We start from the raw sequence: 20,561 nt of genomic DNA on the forward strand, positions 1-20,561 counted from the left end.
GGACCGCTAACAATAACAACTTTGAACCTGAGGCATGCACGAGATGATAACTGGAAAGTTAGAGAAAAACTAATACCCAGTCATCCATGGTTGGACTGAACTTTGTCCCAAATTCTTACTTGTTCATTGTATTTTAATTGCACGCAGTTACCATGACAAAAGATTCGATCGACCGTAGGAAACTGGTTTCCACAATCTCATATCTACTTTCATCTATGCGGGTGGCGGACATCTAAGCAATCCAACTTGCTAGTGCGTGTCAGTTATTTGCCTTTGAAAGGCTTGATTTTATTCTCGAGTTGGTTTAGCAATTTCCCAGGGACAAAGGAAATCGGTTGAGCGGAGCGCTGGGAAGAGTAGGCGGGGCATAGTTACTCATCAACCCCGCGACATCAGCTGCTGCACGTGCTCTCACTAGTTGGCCCATAACACAAAAGCGGACGATATTATTACATCGCAGGCATTACTCATGCATACTTCGCAGATCCCTTTCAACCATGACCTAGGCTGCGACACTGACAGTGAACGTGGTGTTGGAAAAGAACGGACTGCCTGCCTGGCGTTTATTTGTGTAAGGGAAGAGCGGTGTGTCGTCAGGGAGTGCATTGCAGTCATCTCTGCAACAGCTCCATCGCTTGGCTGAGGTCAGCGAAGATTCCACGGGCGTTGACGGACGATCTGTTGATGTTTTCGGGAAATCTACGATCCCGGCATCTTCTTTTTCGTTCTCTAAAAATGATGCAGGCGAGTGATGCTTCAGTGCTTATATGATTAGCAACAGTGTAACTGATTACATGTGCATGACAGTCGATCCCACATGTCGAACCGGCTGTTGTATGGCAGACTTCCAGCAAATGCTCCTCGACTGAACGTTCATGCGCAGACATGATGCTATAGGACAGCAGTTGCATTCAATATTGCTTTTGTCATTACAACGGATATCCACTATATTAAGGTGAGTAATAGACACCACATAATATACATGGAAATAAGCCTTTTTGCGGTAGATAGAGGTTTCATTATTGTTTTGCAACCACGAAAGTAGTCTATTTTTATGCGAGCTTAGATCTCATCGTCGTGAAGTGACGATAAACTAAAAGGTTAAGAAATTCCAATTTCACAAATTGGTGAAAACCGAGTATCGTCAATGGCAGAACAACAGTGTTCGATGTCATATTCACTTTAATATTATTCATCCTTTAGATTTAACAGGATATTGCAATATTATATAAAACGTAATGCGTCCTGTTACTTTGTTCTTGTCATTGCTATGTTTATTAGCCTGATCACGTTATTGCAACAAACAGTTCTTTCACTGCATGTACATATATTGCTTCAAAAAGTTTACGTTTACGATTTCCGATGTGCTTGAATTTATTTTACATTTATTTAAATGTTACGACTTTAAGTTCGCATCCTTACATTTTACATCTTTAGGGAAATACAAAAGTATAAAAAATGAACAGACATTGTTAATGATAAACAATGTATAAAATTGTTAGAGTAAGATTATATCATTAAGACTCCGAACATACTGATAGATTATTTTTTAAAAGATACAAGTATGTACAACATAGAACCAACCCTTCAGACATTACGTTGCATTCCATGCACTGTTCGAACAGTTAATTTTTACGACTGTCGATATCCATGAATTACATCAATTCAATTTTACGATTTTAAATTTGCACAACCTTGAATTAAAATGCATTTTATTCATCTTTAGAATATCTTTTCATCTTTAGATATGTTCATTTCAAGTATAAAAATATTTTTAATAATGAACATTTTTGCCACAAACAATGTATACTCATTTCTACAGTAAGATTATAATCAAAACTCTAAACACGAAACAAAAGCGACCAGCGTTACTGCAAACGTGAGATTACTCACAATAAAAAAAAACAGCCAACGAACAAGCGCAAACAAACAAAATCATAGCAACTGGAAAATGTGCACATTTTGATATACAGAAGAATATTAGCAAATGAACAGAAATATTAATACAAAGAAAACGAATTATAGTAAATCTCGTAACGGCGTAAAAGCTGGAGTAGTTTTTGAAGTCGAAAATTGGTCCATATTTTTTAGGTTGTTCCACCATATTAACGACTATTCCCAGCAAACATGGCCAGTGAGAACAAGGCTGAAGACAGCCGGGAACCTAAAGTCATATACAAGGGACCAGGCTACGCTCGCATTTCGCAAGATGGGGAACCTATCGGCGATACTGCTGGAAAGAAGACTAAGAAGAGAGGCAGAGGAGATACGCTCAAGGTTCTATTACCCATCAGGGTCAAGTAAGTACAACTCCCCAGTTCAACGTCAGTGGTTCAACTGCAGATACGAATTAAATAAATCTGTCCAAGATCCAGAAGGATTTCATCAGAAGTCTTTTATGAATTCTGTTTAAAAGTTGTCTAACTCGGGTTATATGGATACTATTTGGCATTTTACCCTATTAAGATCCTGCTTTCAAATGAAGGATTCAACTTCAAGTGTAGACGTAGAATCAAGCGCTATACGAAACTGCAAGTGAGAGAAACGTAATCTGCTGAAGAAGCAGTCCACATATTGAACCTTGTTGGATTTAATAAGAAAACCCAAAGTTGAAAAAAAGTTAGAAGGTAACGTTTGACGTGTGACTTGAAAGTGATATGATAACTTGTGTATTCCACGGTGACTCGTGACGACACGGTCAGCTTTGAGGAATTCTTTTTACCCGTTGCCTGGGTGTTTATTTTACATTGACGTTGTCCATGAACTACATTCGTGTTCCCTCAAGCCTGCAGAGCGTCTCTGATGCTTACGTCGTAGTTCTTAGAAAAGTGTCTCGTTTTATTCCATGGAAATGAATCAACAACACTTTGACCCAAACACAGTGACTCTGACTTTGAAACCAGGGCACGAAAAACCACAGATTATCAGATCTGTTTTCATCGATCGCTTAGCCGGACATACGGACTTGGTAATTCAAGTTGTAAAAAAGAAAATTGTACGAATCGATCCTGAATGAGGGTGACATGAGCGGTCATTGACACATTAATGTAAACTACATTAAAACAGAATAGCTAGTTGAATATCACTAGGTATACTGGCGGCTTATTGAAACAAGTGCGGTTTGGTTTTCATTAAGACGGATGTCACTGTAAACGAGCTAGTTTTGAGAAATGGGATATTATTGATATTATTGATTTAATTTGCTGATATGCCCACTTCAGACAGGACAGCTGAATGCGACCAGACTGACGATTAAAATAAGAAGGTAATGATATAATCACTAGGCATGGGCGTCATGGGGGGGCGGCTCCCCCCTCCCAAAAATGAGAGAAAAAAGCGAGAGAAACGAAAACAAGGATCGACGAAAAAGAATGAAAATAGGCGAGGCTGACTGCCTCGGAGTTGACCTTCTTTCACAGTTAATGGCCATCGGCTAGCTGCAAACACGTGCTCCCCAAAAGTTCCCCCTCCCCCCCGGGAAAAATCTTGGAGACGCCCATTCATACCAGTGGATCGCGTCCTTCAGATCTTGGACTGTGATCTCACCACATAATGTCGGTGAACCCTATACTTGCTTAATGCACTTTATTTTGGACCGGATATTTCTACTCCTGAAGTTTCTGTAATAATGGTTTTCACAAATATATTCTGAGCACATCAACCAAGCGTTTATGGGAGGAGTTTGGGTACAATGAAAAAACTTCAAAACTTCTTAAAGGCAAAGGAATGAGCTATTTAAAAAAAAAACGGAGTGTGCAGAGTATGACTATCATGTGCACATACCAAATTTTTGCACCGGCCGGGGTTCAATTCCATTCTAGAACTGAATAAAAAAGGCATTTATCAAAGCCCAGAGGATGATACCATATTACTTGATACTATGAGATTATTAATTTTGCTTCATCCACTCCAAGTGATAAGATAGCTTGAGTTTAACACGGCTTCTTTCTACCTTGCAAGATAATTATGACATATTACGCGAAGATACCTATCGAGTAAGCAAACGTGATGGGGGTCGTTTGTGGAGATAACGGTATGTCTGAGTTGTGTCGCATGGAGGGAATTGTTGACACGAGGATGGGTTGTCAAATATGATGTTAAGCACAACAACTATTGCGACACGATGGGAGATTCGGGGCTTTTGTCACGACACTCATGCATTACTAAGATACGGTCTCTTCGCGGACCGTGAACTGAATAAAGCACAGGTGTATGCTTGGGGGATGGACTGGTCATGACTGAGTTCACGGCTGGGATTCATGACATAGTTAGAGTTGGTGGACAAAAGGTAGCTCATTGAAAAAAATGGAGTCACGTTCTGAAGAGTTTGTTTGCATTGGAGCAAATGCAACAGGTTAGCCTCGGTCAGAAAATGTTTCATGTCTGAAATAAATACCAAGCAGTTGTTACCGAGTCCTTGTTATGTTTAATTTCTTTTTTCTTCTTTTTTTTTGCAAAAAAACAAAGACGCGTTGGGATTACCGAACAAATGAAATACAAATATTTTGAAGTATTGTATCTACTTGTATACTTCCATCTATCGGAATAAAAGTGTCATTTTTATTAATGGGAAATTTATCAAGATGTGGCGTCGTCTTTGCAAGTGCTCCAAATTACGCTGACATCAAGGGCAGATCTCAGAACCAAATGTAGGGGGGAGTTGTTTATTTTTTGAGGGGCAATATATTTTGAAAATTCCTTCAGGTAACCTCTTATATCTTGTCTGAGGGTTGAGGCTACATTTTGGAGCTTGTGCGTTTGGAAGGAAAATGACTTTCTCTTTAAAAAAAAGGTTTTTTTTTGTTTGGGCTATGGACCCTGTTGGACCCCCTGGATTCTCCCTTTAGTTGGCTGACGTGACACGCAGACAATTCAGTTGCCAATCGTAGTAGAATGGTTCTGTTGTTGAGAATTCTTTTTCTCCAAGATTTAAGCCAAGACGTGGAAACATTTTTCCTGGGCTTGTTCAACAAAGCACCCAAAACATTCGTCTGTTTGCATTATTCCCGGGCCCGCGAATTCAACCGATGATCCTTTCAAAACGTTGGCGTCGGGCAGAATTAATGGCCATTACAGCTTTTCGTGTTCCCCAGACAAATTTTCTGAATTCTATGCACTGCATTCACCCCAGGCAAAGTGCGTCCAAACGAATTATTCTTTGAAAGGAAAAAGTACATTGCAGGTAACAGAACGTTTTGTATATACTTACAATGAGACACCATGAATGGCTCTGAATGTAAGCGGGCCGTGTTAAAAAAAACAAGCTTCAAAATTACATGAAGATATAGTAACTGAATAAAATGTTGTCTTTACAGGGCAAAATCAGTTCCAATTCTGTTCATCCCATTCTATGTCGGATGTGATTATCATCAATTCGTAGCCTGAGGTTTTCTGTCTGAAGATTAAGTCCTAAAACATAATTAGCCAAGACAGAAGGTTTTATTTTACCCAGCTAACGATGAATCAAATCTAACCAGAAGGAAATCCCTTGGGAAGAACTTGTAATTGTCTTTTAAGGCAAGAGAACCGAAGTTTTTATTGGCTCTACCCCACACCCAGTAGGGGAATACGGGCTAGGGACATCCATTTCTACAGGTTCTGTGCATCCAAAAGTGGGGTGGAGCAACCCCCCATTCCTTGAACTCCACACCCCCTTTGAAGCGGCCGCAACAGAAGTTTAAATGTGAAAGTCTCATAAAGGAATGCACACTGTGTAAAATGCACATTGCCAATTGAAGGCCAAAGCATCGAAACTTTTGTTTAATTAATGTACAGTACATGTACACCAGTACTGTTTTGTCAATTTGACTGGTCTCAAATCAAGTCGTATCTCTTGCCATTTGACTCATTTTATCCAGTGTTATTATTTCGACTTTGAAAGGGGGAGTAAAACTCGCAGTGAAATGGACACCTCTGGCCTGATCAGCACTATGCTGTTCTCTTTCTTCACCACGATTTACTGGAAGGCCTTCCGAAAGGGGATCACCCAAGACAGCTTGATGCCACTCATGTCTGACAGGGAAGCAGCCAAGGCCAATTGTGACAGGTAGGTTTATGCAAGGACACCTTGCAGGAGCTGCGCCATACCCATGTTTTTCTTGCAAGCCATCAACTATCACACCCCCCCAAAAAAGACAGAATTAGGTTCAAGAGAAAAGTATTACAAATGCTGGTTTAATGCAGTTTGCAGTGAAAGACATTTCATTGTATGTACAATATCCAAGCTTAGTGATAGGTCCATTCCCGGTTTCAATGCTTACAAATTACTACACGTGCTTTTAGCTGAAGATTTCAAGCATTCAAAGAAAAAGGCGCAGACTTCTGAATTAGTTAAAGGTGTCTTTTGTAATAAGGGGTTTATTTCCTTATCCTCACCTACATTATTCTTTGTAAAGAACTAGGTCTGAAAACATCATTGGTTAAGTAGTTCTTTGTAAAGAACTAGGTCTGAAAATATCATTGGTCAAGTCGGAGAATTTGCCATGTTTTCCGAGGTAATTTTTTTTTACCACGATTCAACTGCAAAAAATCAATTTGTTGAGCAACCGACAATTGCCCACATATATTAGGTATCTGCAATATTGACAAGCTCCATTTTGAACCTACATGTATTTATGACTGATCCGTCCGTAATTTTATTTACACAAACTCTAAAGGATTTTCTTTGGATTTTCAACCCCGTTGTGCTACATTTCGTTTCAGTCATTTTCCTGTGCATTCTCAAGTGGTACGCCTACTCATTCAACGGGGCAATGTCCAATACGTGTCGTAAAAATTTGGCAAGCGAAGGCCAAAAGCTGGCCTTGGTTTAAAGAGGCTCTGCGTGGTTCGATGTACGCTGAGTAAAGTTTCAGTTCCTCATTTATACCGAGTGATCGACTCGCGGTTCCATCCATCCCCGCCCGCCGAACACAAGTTAGAGAAATAATCCGCAAGATTTTAGACGATAGAGGGCGCTGTTAAGTAACAATTTAGCACAGCACGTGCATGATGACAGGTGACCGTGAGGCACCTGGCCCTCTTCCTAATTTCTGAGTTCAAAGTTCTTCTGTTTTCTGTCATGAGATGGCTGGGAATGTTTTTCTTCCCCACTTATGGGATATGCTGGCCCGTTCCTGGTTTCGCCCGAAATCAGGCATGTCAGGTCCTCATTTGTTGCTACTAGTACTAGCCGCATCAGATCATAAACATGCGCGGTAGCATTCGGACCGCATGACCCTCTGTAGCCTCTAACCATTAGTCTAATCCTGTAAGATCCTTTGGAAAAAATTCCATATACGGACATCACGCTACACCCTACTCACAAACCATTGAGACTAGTCTGAACAAATCTAGTTTTTTAGCTTAAATAGATCTATTTAAATTGATGTTCTTAAAAGTAATGGCTGATACCATTATACCATGTCTCTTACTTAGTCTTACCACAAAATACAGTCCCCTACTTAAAAACCCGTCCTTTAATTCTGGTAATTTTTGATGATTTTTAACTCATAAATATTGGTACCCATTTAACCTTTGACCTGTTCAGACTGGAGCGGTTATGGCAAGAGGAACTGGACAAAAAAGGAGAAGAGGCGGCATCTTACAAGAAAGCTGTCCTCAAATTTATTCGAACCCGCTTCGTCATGTCATCCCTTTCCATCGTTGCCTCATCCTCCGCTGGTTTTCTTCTGACGGTAAATTCATTCTGATTCCATTGAAATGAAATCTGTGAAAAAAAGGAGCAAACTGTGTAATAACCATAGTGGCCCAAAATAAAAATAGTAATCAGTTAACTTGAAAACTTTTAATCAATAAATTTGCCATACCAGAACTGACTGGTTTCTTTTGAAATCCTCATTTGGCTGAGCAGAGCAATGAATTGACTGAACCTTTATTTGACGTTCATTATCTATTTCTGGTACGTAGTATGATGGTCACTATGAAACCAATAATTCCATAGAGTCTGAGAATCTGAAGAAATCTGAACAGAGAGGACAACAGAAATTCTGAGTCATAGAAGTTGAAGGAAAAACCCAAAATAGACATAGGGAAACCACCATCAAGTCCGGTGGTGATTGGAAACCCAATCTATACACATGATCGCCTGGGTGGGATTCGAACCTGCAACACAGAGATGTACGGAGTGGAAAGTAACACTGCACCAATGACTCCAAGTAAAATTGGTTTCACCTTGTGTATGTTTGTTTGTTTGTCTCCTCAACAGGCATACCTCCTGTATCAAGCTATAATTTACCTTGAGAGCACAGACGATTCCGTGGGTCAAAGCTTGTCACTTGCATTCAGCATTTTCGGCGCAACCGTTATGCGCGTTTTAGGTGGGAATCTCTCCAACTACTTGAATGCACGCAGTGCAGTGCGCCTGCGCAGTGCCGTCATGATGCAGCTATACCGGAAGGTTACACGATTGCGCACTACATCCAGAGTGTCCGTTGGAGAGGTAATTCCACTAGAAATCTCATTCCTCATCATAACAAATACATTTGATTTACAAGTTTACACTCCTAAACAGTCAACTGAAACTGGTAAAAAAAAATGTGCTGATACAAAGAGCATGATACTTTGGCTTAATATAATCTGGTTTGGCTTAGCATTTATTTATTTGTGTTTATAGCCAGTTCCTCAAAGGAACAGATTAATGATTACTAGCCTCGTTTGTTTTGGCTTTCCTTGTGTATGAAAGAAAAAGTGAGTAAAAAATGGCAATTAAACTAACTTTGTAAACAAAAACATTGCTCTAGTAATCAAACTACTTTGGTATTTGTATTTCTTTTAGATGGTTAACATCTGCGTGAATGACATCCAACGGATGCACGATGCAATCATATTTGGACCATTGCTGTTTTCTTTCCCTTTATTTATTGTGTTCATCATCGCTGGTGTTGTCATCGTTATCGGTCCGGTTCCCACCATCGTTGGAGCAGCTACTTTGCTCTTCTTCTTTTGCGTACAGGTTTGATGCCTTTCTGTCAAGAACGTTTGATCCATTCTCCACATTTACCAATAAAGGCTCAACAAGCGAACCTGACAGGTTTCAATATTTATAAACTCGTTTGAAAACATTACCTCAATTATTGACAGGACTAAACATCATTAACAGTGTTTGTCAGTGATTTTGAAGTGTCATTTATACTGATTGATATTTGAAATAACAGAAGTAATCAGTCAGAAGGATTGATCGATTGATTCAAACAAAACTTTGGACAAAGATTATTGAAAATAATAGTTTAAGCTCGAAAGTGGTATCTATGACTAATTTGTTGGTAACTTACATTTTGACCAGAATCTGAGTGATAAATGGATAATCATATTTCCTTTTTGAATGAATGATGACAAATGTGCTTGCTTACTAATAATCTCTCTATTCTCTCTATCTAAATCAAGACATGTCTTGCCAAGGTCAATGTACGACTTCGCCAGAAGTGTGTCGTGTTCACAGACAAAAGAACTCGCTTGATGAACGAAGTGCTTAACTGCGTCAAGTTGATCAAGATGTATTCCTGGGAAGAATCATTTGCCAAAAACCTTGCAAGTAAGAGCAATTTGCAAACCATTTCCTAGATTTATACTTCAGATCAAATGTTTTCTTTTATTTCAATAAATAATTCAATTAAATATGTCGCTCTAGCAGAGCATTTATCTCAGATTTTTAGCTATGTAGAAAAGTGCAGCAGGCTGTGCAGAAATGTTGACCAAATGTGGCTACATTGCTTCTTCATTCTGTTGTCAATTATCGCTATGCTTTCATCTCGTAGATATTCGATATAATGAGAGAAAGTACCTGACACGCGCCGGTGTTCTGCAGAGTTTTACAATGGGATTATCTGTTACCATTGGACCGGCTGTGGTACTCATGTCTGTCATCACATATACCCTCCTTGGAAATGTGATTACCGCTGCTCGGGTGAGTTTCTGATTGAATGTGGCTTTATCTTGTGTCTCCTCAGCCTTCTTTGGAGGTGACAGATGGTCACTGTTTAAGATTTCAGTGTAAAAAAAGGCTGGTTATGTCAGCTTGTCACAACTTTCACAAAAAGATAAGTGTGTGGATTTAAAGAAAATGAATGTACGTGTATTGTTTTTGATATCCCTTTATAAAATGCTAAGTGATAAATTTTAACCAAATTTGAGCTGATTTTCGGGGATGTTTTTGTTTAATGTTTAAATAATGCCTTGCTGGTAGACAACATGTGCACCAGATACTCTTTATTTTAAATTGGGCAAGCTGGCATCAGCCCGGTTTTGTGAGGAGAGGGCTTGAATGATGAACCCATGGTAACAAACGTAGTTAAAAGGTTCAGTTGATACAATTAATTGCTTGGAAACTTTCATATTGCCGTGATGCACACTCATTGTTGAGTCTGTTTTGTTCAATAGGCTTTTACCTTGCTTCAACTGTTTGGTAGTTTGACTTCTGCACTCTACGTCCTACCATTAGCTATGAAGCCTATTTCAGAGTCCATTGTGGCGTTCAAACGAATCAAGGTAAGGAATTTGACTACAAGATTTGATGTAGCAGACATCATGTAAACATTTTGTTTAATAAGTGCTTAAGTGAAGTGAAATACTGCACTGAAAATGAAAATTGTTGTACAAAATAATTTGAGACAAATTTTTCCATATATTCAAATTGGAAAAGTGAGTGGTGTAGTTGCTTCTCCACAACATCAAACTTTACATTTTAATCTGTTGCACTATGTGACATCTTGTTGCTGTGGAAACCAGCCAATTTTGCTGATGGACGAGACCACTCGTGAATGGAATCCACCTTCAGACCCTGAACATGCTGTGGAGATTGTGAATGCGTCCTTCAGCTGGGATGCCCCGCCTACTGAAGAGAATGACAACACAGTCAACGGGCCCAGTGTGGATGGAAAAAGCACCAAGTACAAGCTGGTGAATGGGGACAGAGATGAGAAGGAAGATGCAGAGAAGGGAGTCAAGGAACAAGACGAGAAGGATGCCACTGTCTCAGATGGCTTGCTAGAAAACACAGGCGAGACACAAGGACCTACGATTACACTGAAGAGCATCAACTTGGTTGTCCCTAGAGTGAGTCTTCATAGTCAAAACATTCAATTTAACAAAACCAAAACAAACAGAACTAATCAGCATGCACATCCATCATTGCCATTAAAATCCATTAAAATCCATTCAGAATTTGCTTATATACTGTGGCCTGTCATAAAGACATGCCAAAAGAAATCTCCTCTTCCTACATTTTGTTTCAGTCTCATTTGGTTGGCATCTGTGGTTCAGTTGGTAGCGGGAAAAGTTCTCTCCTTAACACCCTTCTGGATCAGCTGAACCTACTCGATGGAAGAATTGCCGCTAAGGGCTCCTTTGCCTATGCTGCACAACAGGTAGAACTTAGTTACCAAAAAACATCAAATCCAGCAGTAACTATATGTTAGAAGTCTCGTTTGCCTATGTGAGACTAGAGGCCATTATTCTGATCTAAAAAAGTCAGATCAAAGATAAGCACAAAGAAAAATTGTGTTGGTATACGTGAAATGAGAGAATGGGTCCAATATTGAGTTGATAGGTCCAATATTGAGTTAATAGGTCCAATATTGAATTAATAGGTCCAACAGTGACTGAAAAGGACCAATGTTGAGTTAATAAGTCCAATAGAGAGTTAAAAGGTCCAATATAGAGTGAATAGGTTCAATAGTGAGTTATAGGTCCAATATTGTTTCAACTCATTTTTTTACTTAGAAGAGATGTAACTGAATCTAATATGTTTCGTTAAACATATATAAATGTACCTCTAACATTGCCCCTGTTGTGATTGTTTTACTAGGCATGGATAACAAATGCATCCGTTAAAGACAATATTCTCTTTGGGGAGCCGTATGATGAACAGAGGTATAAGAAGGCAATCTTCTCCTGCTGCTTAGAGAGAGACTTGGAGATTATGTCAGATGGAGACAGGACAGAGGTACATCAACAAATACCAAGACTTTTGGATTAACTGGATTTCATATTGTTGTGGTGTCCATAAACATATTTCACTGTAATAGCAAGGAGCCATGTAGGAGCATGTTGTCTTAGCTAAGAAGTGTAAGAGCTTTGTCGTTTTCATAGTTTTCATGACTCATTTGGTTCAATTCAAGATTTGATATCCTTTGTCCTATTTTCAGATTGGTGAGCGAGGAGTGAACGTGAGCGGTGGTCAGAAGCAACGTATCAGTCTGGCTCGGGCTTATTACTCAGATAGAGACATCTATCTCCTTGACGACCCGCTCAGTGCCGTAGATGCACACGTTGGCAAACATATTTTTACCCACTGTATTCATGGCGTGTTGAGAGGCAAGACAGTGTTGTTTGTCACCCATCAACTGCAGGTATAATTAACGAATAAAGGATTTGTATTAAGCTTGAATTTTAGCGTGTTGAAAGCCCTCTTTTCTAAAATCCTTGAATTTTGAATTTATTATCAACAAACAGTATCTCCGTGATTGCGACTACGTGGTACTAATGCGAGATGGAAAAATTGCCGAGCAGGGAACGCATGATGGACTGGTAGCAGCTGGCAGTGAATACGCCCGGTTGATCGACACGTTCCATGGTAAGGGAGAAGATGACGAAGAAGACGTCAATGAAGCCATCCCAGAGATCAAACATGACGATGAGAATATGAACAAGGAGGAGTCCTCCCAAGCAGAAATCAGTGAGCACAAGGAAGAGGCAGATGAGGAAACGGAGGAGAAAGAAGAGACGGAAGTTGGTGAGTATTTCATTTTGGCTCAAGATTTCTGATGTACTGCCTTTATCTCAAGATTTGTTAAAAGTACCATCTACATTGCTTTTGTCGAAAAGCTTATTAAACTTGTCAGTTCTTATAGCAATTTTTTACAATTGTTCTTAATTTACAAGAAGTCATCAATCATCCTCAGATTGTGGCATTCTTGAGAGCGGATTCTCGAGAGCTATTCACCTTTTTCGTCTTTTATTTTTCCCTTGTCTCTTAGTGAAACTTATTGGTGAGGAGGACCAAGGTCACGGCACAGTGGCTTTTGCCACCTACAAGAGCTTTGTACATTTCACTGGAAGTCGGTTCTGGGCCTTCCTGGTCCCATTTTTGATGTTTATGACCATGCTGTCATCAATTTTCACTAACATCTGGCTGTCCATTTGGATACAAGCTGCAACCGTTTGGAGAAATCAAACGCAGGTGCGTTATTTAGTTATTAACATAACATGCTGGTGATTTATGATTGTTGATTGAGACAATATGTTGCCATTTCTTGCAGTTAAGTTCTAAAAAGAAAACCTTCTTTGGTTGAATTCAGGTGCCGACATCAATACCCGAGGTGTCCACTTCCTCACCGTGGCTCTCAGCCACAACCCTATTTATGAATAATTCATCAGATGACTTCATCATCAATAGCACAGATGGCGCTGCCAATGATTACTATGATGAGTATGCCTTCACCACATCCTCAGCCAATGCTGGTGATGGACAAAACTCCACGGCCGATGGCATAGCCTTTTTCATGGCCATCTATGCAGGCATATTCGGCTTAACATACTTCTTTCTTATCGTGTCGAGCTTTGTTTTCATAGTGGTAAGTGCAAAACAAAATTGAGATAATACTTAAAAAATCTCACATGGGAAGAATAAATAATTGAGTTTGATCTACCTGTTGTGGTCTTGACATTAAGACAGAACCCGAGACGAGGAACACTTGGCCAGATTTTACAATCCTGACATGACTGTTCTCTTCCCTAGACTGTGCTCCGTGCAACCACACGTATCCATGACAGTCTCTTGCGTAAGATCATGCGCTGTCCCATGTCGTTCTTTGACACAACACCGTTGGGCCGCATACTCAACAGATTCTCAAAGGACATGGACGAAGGTATTTTGTTTAGTTTGTTTAAAACAAAAAATTGGTTAGTCGCTCAGTTATCTTTCACTTGAGACATCATTCTGGAAGAGATTAACCCATCGTATAAAGTTGCGGAAAAGCAAACGGAAAAATGCTGAAAAGTATTTGAAATAGTTTACTAGTTAGTCAGTCCGTGTAAAAAAAAATCATTTAAACCCCCCCCCAAAAAAAATCAGTCATACCACCTGACAGGCAAGATAAGAAACTACTTCTGGAACATCCTTGTTCATGTATTCTACTGCCAAGCAATAGAGACTGTGATCTAATCATTAGTAGTCAACCAATCATCACCTGTCTCTAACCATTCGTTGCAAACTGCACAAGAAGTAACATGAATTTTGATTGATTGACAGTGGACTTGCTGCTGCCGATGAACCTCCAACGGTGCCTGTTTTTCCTGAGTTGCGTCATCATCATTCAGGGCTTCTTCGTCTCCATCTTTCCTTTCTATGGCGTCGTTCTCGTCATCGTCTTGGCTGTCGGCATCTTCCTGTATGTCATGTTTCGGAAAGGCTATTGTGAGATAAAGAGAATGGACAACACTACAAGGTCAAAGGTCGTGTCTCATATCTCAGCCACCATGCAAGGCTTGACGACCATCAAGGCTTACGGGCAGGGGAAGAGATTTACCACAAAGTAAGAAGTCTGAAACAAACACAGAACCTGTTCCTTGTTCCGTATAAATGTAAACAGTTTAATTCATGTAAGAAACAATCTCTAATCCAAAATATTGCACCAAGTTTTCCTCAGTCACTTTGATTCTAAGCCGAGTCTGTTTCTTTTAAATCAGTGAATGATTTGAAAGGAATTATCCGTCATGCGTGTAAAGATGTCAATAACCTATGGGGTCAACTAACCATAGAACACTGAAGACGGAAGCGGATTTCAAAGTCAACCATTTTTTTCTGAGAAGTACAAATTTCCATCTTTTTGGTTAGGTTTGAGGAACTTCTGGATACTAATTCTTTGATCATGGAGTTGTTCTTTATGGCTCCTCGATGGACGGCTGCTCGTATGGATCTCTTGTCTTCTGTTCTGCTTCTTGTATTGTGTGCCTTGATTCTGATCTTCAAGTCCAGCCTGTTCTCTCCAGCTATTGCAGCCATGGCAATCGGGCAGGCTATTTCGGTAAAGGACAAGCCTTCTCTGTTGACAGATTAAAATTGTGGGCCTATGGTCATAATCATGGTCTTCTTATTATTCATTCCATTATGAAGCCGATGGTTGTCGCTATCTAGCATTGCCACAGTAATTTATTGACAGCACATTAATGTCTCCGAATTAGACTGCACACTTAGACCTCTTAAGCAATCCCATGATCATTTTAAATTTGGAACTAATCATCTTTCTGTTTGTGTCTTATTTATCCTTCTCAAGATTTCTGGAGGTCTGCTGCAGGAAGTCATATTGTCTTGCACACAGACAGAGAGCTCCTTCTTATCAGTGGAGAGGATGCTGGAATATATCGAGGTATATAGGAGAGAATGAGATTGTAAAATTCAGCTGAAAGTTTTAAAACACTGAGAAGTGGCTGCAGATTTGAAAATGCCTGTTTGTCAAAGCTTGGATATTTTGCATTGTCACCATATTTTTAAGCATTCGTATTGAAAAATAAAGATGTACATAGGTGGAGCACACGTAAACAGTATTGTAAAGTTAAAGGTTTACATTGAAGTACTGATTTCTTTAGAAATCTGGCATAAAATCCCAGACATTGGCCAAGAATAAGACATGATTTATCTTGCTACACATATATTCATCTCTATGTTGGTAATAGCAATCACCATCTGAGGCAGATGCCCACATTAAGGAGACCGCCCCTCCTGAGGAGTGGCCACAAGATGGTGACCTCAAACTGCAGAAAGTGGAGATGAGGTACCGGGACAACCTGCCTCTTGTCTTAAAGGGAATCACATGTCACATCCTACCCAAAGAGAAGATAGGGATTGTTGGAAGGACTGGCTCTGGTAAGCCGTGAACAAATTAATCAAACTGTGGCATGAAGAAAATTGAGCATGATTTGGTTCTTGATTTCGTCATTTTCACTGGCACAGTAGCATCAACTTAAATTTCTGGCAAAGCTAAGATAGTCCCAAACATAGTACAGTATGCACTCGATGGCCCGAGGAAGAAATGACAAAGTATCATGACACCGACAGTTGTTGGCATTTTATGTTACCACAACTTACTCTTATGAGGTCTTTGCCCAAGCATTTGAACTGTGTTATGCTGCACACCATATCCCATCATAGTTCATGACTAGCCAATGATAGCAGTGCAGAAGATTGTGAATATTGAAGGGGGCATCAGTATTTTATCACCAGGAAATATTCCAACGGTTAGCACCCCAGAAGCTGCCTTGCAAGATGTGTTGAAGTCTTTTCTGTAAACTAACGACAACCATCTTGATCTGTCTAAAGGCAAGTCAACGTTGGGTGTGTCACTCTTCCGCCTGGTGGAGAATGTCTCGGGGAAGATTATCCTTGATGATGTTGATGTGTCCACAATCGGTCTTCACGATCTGCGCTCCAAACTCTCCATTATTCCACAAGACCCGGTGCTCTTTGCAGGAACGATCAGGTAAGTCTTTTTAATCCAGGCTGGGGTAGGCAGGACCTCACTCACCCAATCCTTGACCATGGTTGATGAGATAAAATATAAAAATGTGATATTTGATGAACAAAAAGTTCAGATAGAAAGATTTTTTCTCTCTCAAAGGAGACAAACTGTCAACCATTTTCATTATTTGTAATTTTTCCAGATTCAACCTTGATCCTCTTGGCAACCACACCGATGAGGAACTGTGGTCAGCGCTTGAGAAAACATACGTCAAACAAACGGTACAATCTTCCCTTTCAAACCAGATTCCAATAAAAAATTGCAATGACATCTGGATATTTCACCTAATCACGAAAGGAGATAATTACAATTGTTTGAAGACATATTATTTTAAAGTTATTTCAGCAGATAATGCAGTTACTGCTGACATGTCATCCATCATATTTGTCGAGGGAATATGTACTTTTGAATTTTGGGGGGCCAAAAAAACTATCCGAAGTACTTGTAACAAAAGCAATGATTGCATCCAAGAAATATGCTTACAAACTTATGGATGTTTTTTTCTTCGTGTGGAAAAATAATGATCTTGTGAAGAAAAGTTGCCTTCTTGTATCCAGGTGAGTGGCCTTGACAACCAGCTTGAGGCGCCAGTCATCGAAAATGGAGAGAACTTCTCAGTAGGAGAGAGGCAGCTTATGTGTATGGCGAGAGCATTGCTGAGAAATAGCAAGGTATAATATCCACCTTGACCTGAAGCACCCCCTCATTGGTTGAGAAGAACCATGTTGGTCTGGAGTGTTCACTTTATTGGTAGCGATGCAGCTGTAACACGTGCATTTCCAACTCGTTCATAAACCAGCAAAGTTCACTTCCAACCAAAGGAGCCTCTGTTGCCAAGAAAAAAGCGCCCTCTCTTGGTCCAGCTCGAGGCCCGGGGCCTACCCAATCTGAAGTCTTTTTACACATGAGTCAAGTCAGTGAGGTAGACCTATATCAACATCCAATATGCATATGTACTTATCAAACAAATGGTTGCTACATCCATGTCAGTTTAGTACCAACAGGCCTGTGGGTACAACTGGTTGTTACATCCATATCAGTTTAGTACCAAGAGGCCTGTGGGTACAACTGGTTGTTACATCCATATCAGTTTAGTACCAAGAGGCCTGTGGGTACAGCTGGTTGTTACATCCATGTCAGTTTAGTACCAAGAGGCCTGTGGGTACAGCTGGTTGTTACATCTATGTCAGTTTAATACCAAGAGGCCTGTGGGTACAACTGGTTGTTACATCCATATCAGTTTAGTACCAAGAGGCCTGTGGGTACAACTGGTTGTTACATCCATATCAGTTTAGTACCAAGAGGCCTGTGGGTACAACTGGTTGTTACATCCATATCAGTTTAGTACCAAGAGGCCTGTGGGTACAGCTGGTTGTTACATCTATGTCAGTTTAGTACCAAGAGGCCTGTGGGTACAACTGGTTGTTACATCCATATCAGTTTAGTACCAAGAGGCCTGTGGGTACAGCTGGTTGTTACATCCATATCAGTTTAGTACCAAGAGGCCTGTGGGTACAGCTGGTTGTTACATCCATGTCAGTTTAGTACCAAGAGGCCTGTGGGTACAGCTGGTTGTTACATCCATGTCAGTTTAGTACCAAGAGGCCTGTGGGTACAGCTGGTTGTTACATCCATATCAGTTTAGTACCAAGAGGCCTGTGGGTACAGCTGGTTGTTACATCCATGTCAGTTTAGTACCAAGAGGCCTGTGGGTACAGCTGGTTGTTACATCCATGTCAGTTTAGTACCAAGAGGCCTGTGGGTACAACTGGTTGTTACATCCATATCGGTTTAGTACCAAGAGGCCTGTAGGTACAGCTGGTTTTACATCCATATCAGTTTAGTACCAAGAGGCCTGTGGGTACAGCTGGTTGTTACATCTATGTCAGTTTAGTACCAAGAGGCCTGTGGGTACAACTGGTTGTTACATCCATATCGGTTTAGTACCAAGAGGCCTGTAGGTACAGCTGGTTTTACATCCATATCAGTTTAGTACCAAGAGGCCTGTAGGTACAACTGGTTGTTACATCCATATCAATTTAGTACCAAGAGGCCTGTAGGTACAACTGGTTGTTACATCCATATCAATTTAGTACCAAGAGGCCTGTAGGTACAGCTGGTTTTACATCCATATCAATTACTACATGTGCAGCTACAATTCACATTTTGTTACACTTTTCCACCCCAAACTGAAGGTGTTGTTAATGGACGAGGCCACGGCTGCCATAGACACGGAGACAGATAGTTTAATACAACAGACGATACGTGAGGCCTTCAAAGATTGCACTATGCTCATAATAGCTCATAGACTCAACACCATCTTGGATTGTGACAAAATCATGCTCATGGACAGCGGGGAGGTAAAGACTTAACTATTTCTATCCAACAAAATCCAGTAGCTGGTTTTGTATGATTTTGAAGGAATAAGCACAAGGTTGTCTACTGATTCATATATCACATCTCCACGAATTCAGCAAAATGTATTTTACATGCCCAATTTCTGTTGGTCACTGAAAACTAAATGTTCTCTTTCCGTGCATTTTTCATTCAGCCCAACTTCAATTAGACGTGCCATGGGACTCAGGGTGATTAATTTGAATATTTGGGATATTTTTCCCCCTAGATTGCCGAGTTTGACACACCAGATGTGCTGCAAGGTGATCCAAACTCTCTCTTTAGTGGTATGCTTGCTGCTGCGAAGCATAACAAAGGAAGTCTGGATGAATAAGAGTAGTTGGGATGCCTGAAGCGTCTGTCCAATTTCTCAAGAGAATAAAATCTGCAAGGAGAAAAACAGTCAGTGTTTTGTATTTGTTCAGCCTTGGCCATTACATCCTGAAGTCAAAACATACGATGTTGCTGAAGATATGTCTCCAAACTATAGAGTTTATGCCCAATTTTTCTTTCATAGTACCTATTAATGAATGTTTAGATCTAGTTCTTCTTAAAGGTTAACATTTTAGTATCTTTGTCTTAGAGTATTACCACTAGATATGTAAACTAAATCCAAGTTTATCTACCTTCAGCTAGTTGTGAATGTGGGGTTTGCTGTGGGAGGGGGGGTGCTCAGACCAGAAATCATCCCCCAAAAGAGTTCATGATGCTCAAATCTCCCTCAAGGTGTGCCGCAGTGAACTGGGATTTATGGTTATATGAGGGCTGAGCTTTGAAGCTTTTCATAGTATGTGTGGTTCTGAAAAGAAATGGAGGATACTTAACGTTTCGGACAGTATACTTTGTCCATCGTCAGGAAACTGTATATGAGAGCTACTAGTATCAGATGTTTTATATAATGTTGTTTTTCGATAAAAAAGAAGCCCGTCTCCCTGTGTACCACTGCCTTCAGGCTTTTGTGTGGTAGACCAAAATATGTGAACACCACAATCGTTTTCATGTCTTTGGTATTTATCTTATTAAATAGTAGAGGATCGTGTATTAGTGTGACGTACCCTAACGGCCATCAATTCTTCAACTTTCAGGGATGATACAATTATTTTTGTAAATTTTGCACAGTACCAATAGGTCATCATAAATATACTTTTCAAAATTAATCTCTGAATTTTGTTACTTTAAATTTAATTTTACCATATGCAGCAAAGTATTTGTGGTATCAGTTTGTAAATTTTCTGGGTCTCATGGTGTGGTGTCGCCATAGTGTAGTCAGTTTATGCAGTATAAGGATATCTTTTTTTTAAGTACTGGTATGTCTACCAAAAATGCTTTGTGCAGTTGTCAATGACAAATAAACACCACTCTAAACATCAACTGATAAACCATTAACACTAAGATGTGGCACATTAACCTAGATGTAACAAGTCCCTGTGCCTTACAATTATATCTTGATTTGTGGTTATGTTGACAAGTAGTTATCAGGTGTTAGTGTTGTCTCTGTCTTTATAGTTTATCTTATGCAAGATAATTTGAATAGCTATAATAGTGTTTTTACGAAATGCCCCTAGGTGCCGTGGTCTTAGTGTGAAACTGTAATGGGGTCACAAGGGCATTAAAATGGCATTACTTTCCACCGACCTCACTGTAACTTTATAT

At 40.0% G+C, this 20,561-nt stretch overlaps 1 protein-coding gene across 2 annotated transcripts; it reads left to right on the forward strand.

The window, feature by feature from the left end:
• Positions 1–423: 423 nt before the first annotated feature.
• LOC110983564 (ATP-binding cassette sub-family C member 5-like) lies at positions 424–20,542 on the forward strand. 2 transcript variants are annotated; one of them, XM_022242896.2, is made up of 26 exons: positions 424–955; positions 2,123–2,300; positions 5,882–6,046; positions 7,529–7,676; positions 8,207–8,440; positions 8,777–8,953; positions 9,385–9,532; positions 9,756–9,904; positions 10,378–10,485; positions 10,726–11,052; positions 11,232–11,363; positions 11,804–11,941; positions 12,144–12,347; positions 12,451–12,730; positions 12,975–13,177; positions 13,296–13,571; positions 13,736–13,865; positions 14,249–14,531; positions 14,834–15,023; positions 15,273–15,365; positions 15,673–15,862; positions 16,316–16,475; positions 16,657–16,735; positions 17,072–17,185; positions 18,710–18,874; positions 19,138–20,542. In XM_022242896.2, the coding sequence occupies exons 2-26, from the start codon at positions 2,128–2,130 to the stop codon at positions 19,240–19,242; spliced, it is 4,371 nt and encodes a 1,456-aa protein (XP_022098588.1). In that variant the 5' UTR covers positions 424–955; positions 2,123–2,127; the 3' UTR covers positions 19,243–20,542. The 2 variants fall into 2 exon arrangements, with proteins under 2 accessions (XP_022098588.1, XP_022098587.1); XM_022242895.2 differs by having other exon boundaries at positions 425–955; positions 2,092–2,300.
• Positions 20,543–20,561: the final 19 nt, after the last annotated feature.

Source organism: Acanthaster planci, linkage group LG14 (assembly GCF_054643075.1).
Source record: "Acanthaster planci isolate LZ-2023a linkage group LG14, COTS_SCS, whole genome shotgun sequence".
Taxonomy (NCBI): domain Eukaryota; kingdom Metazoa; phylum Echinodermata; class Asteroidea; order Valvatida; family Acanthasteridae; genus Acanthaster; species Acanthaster planci.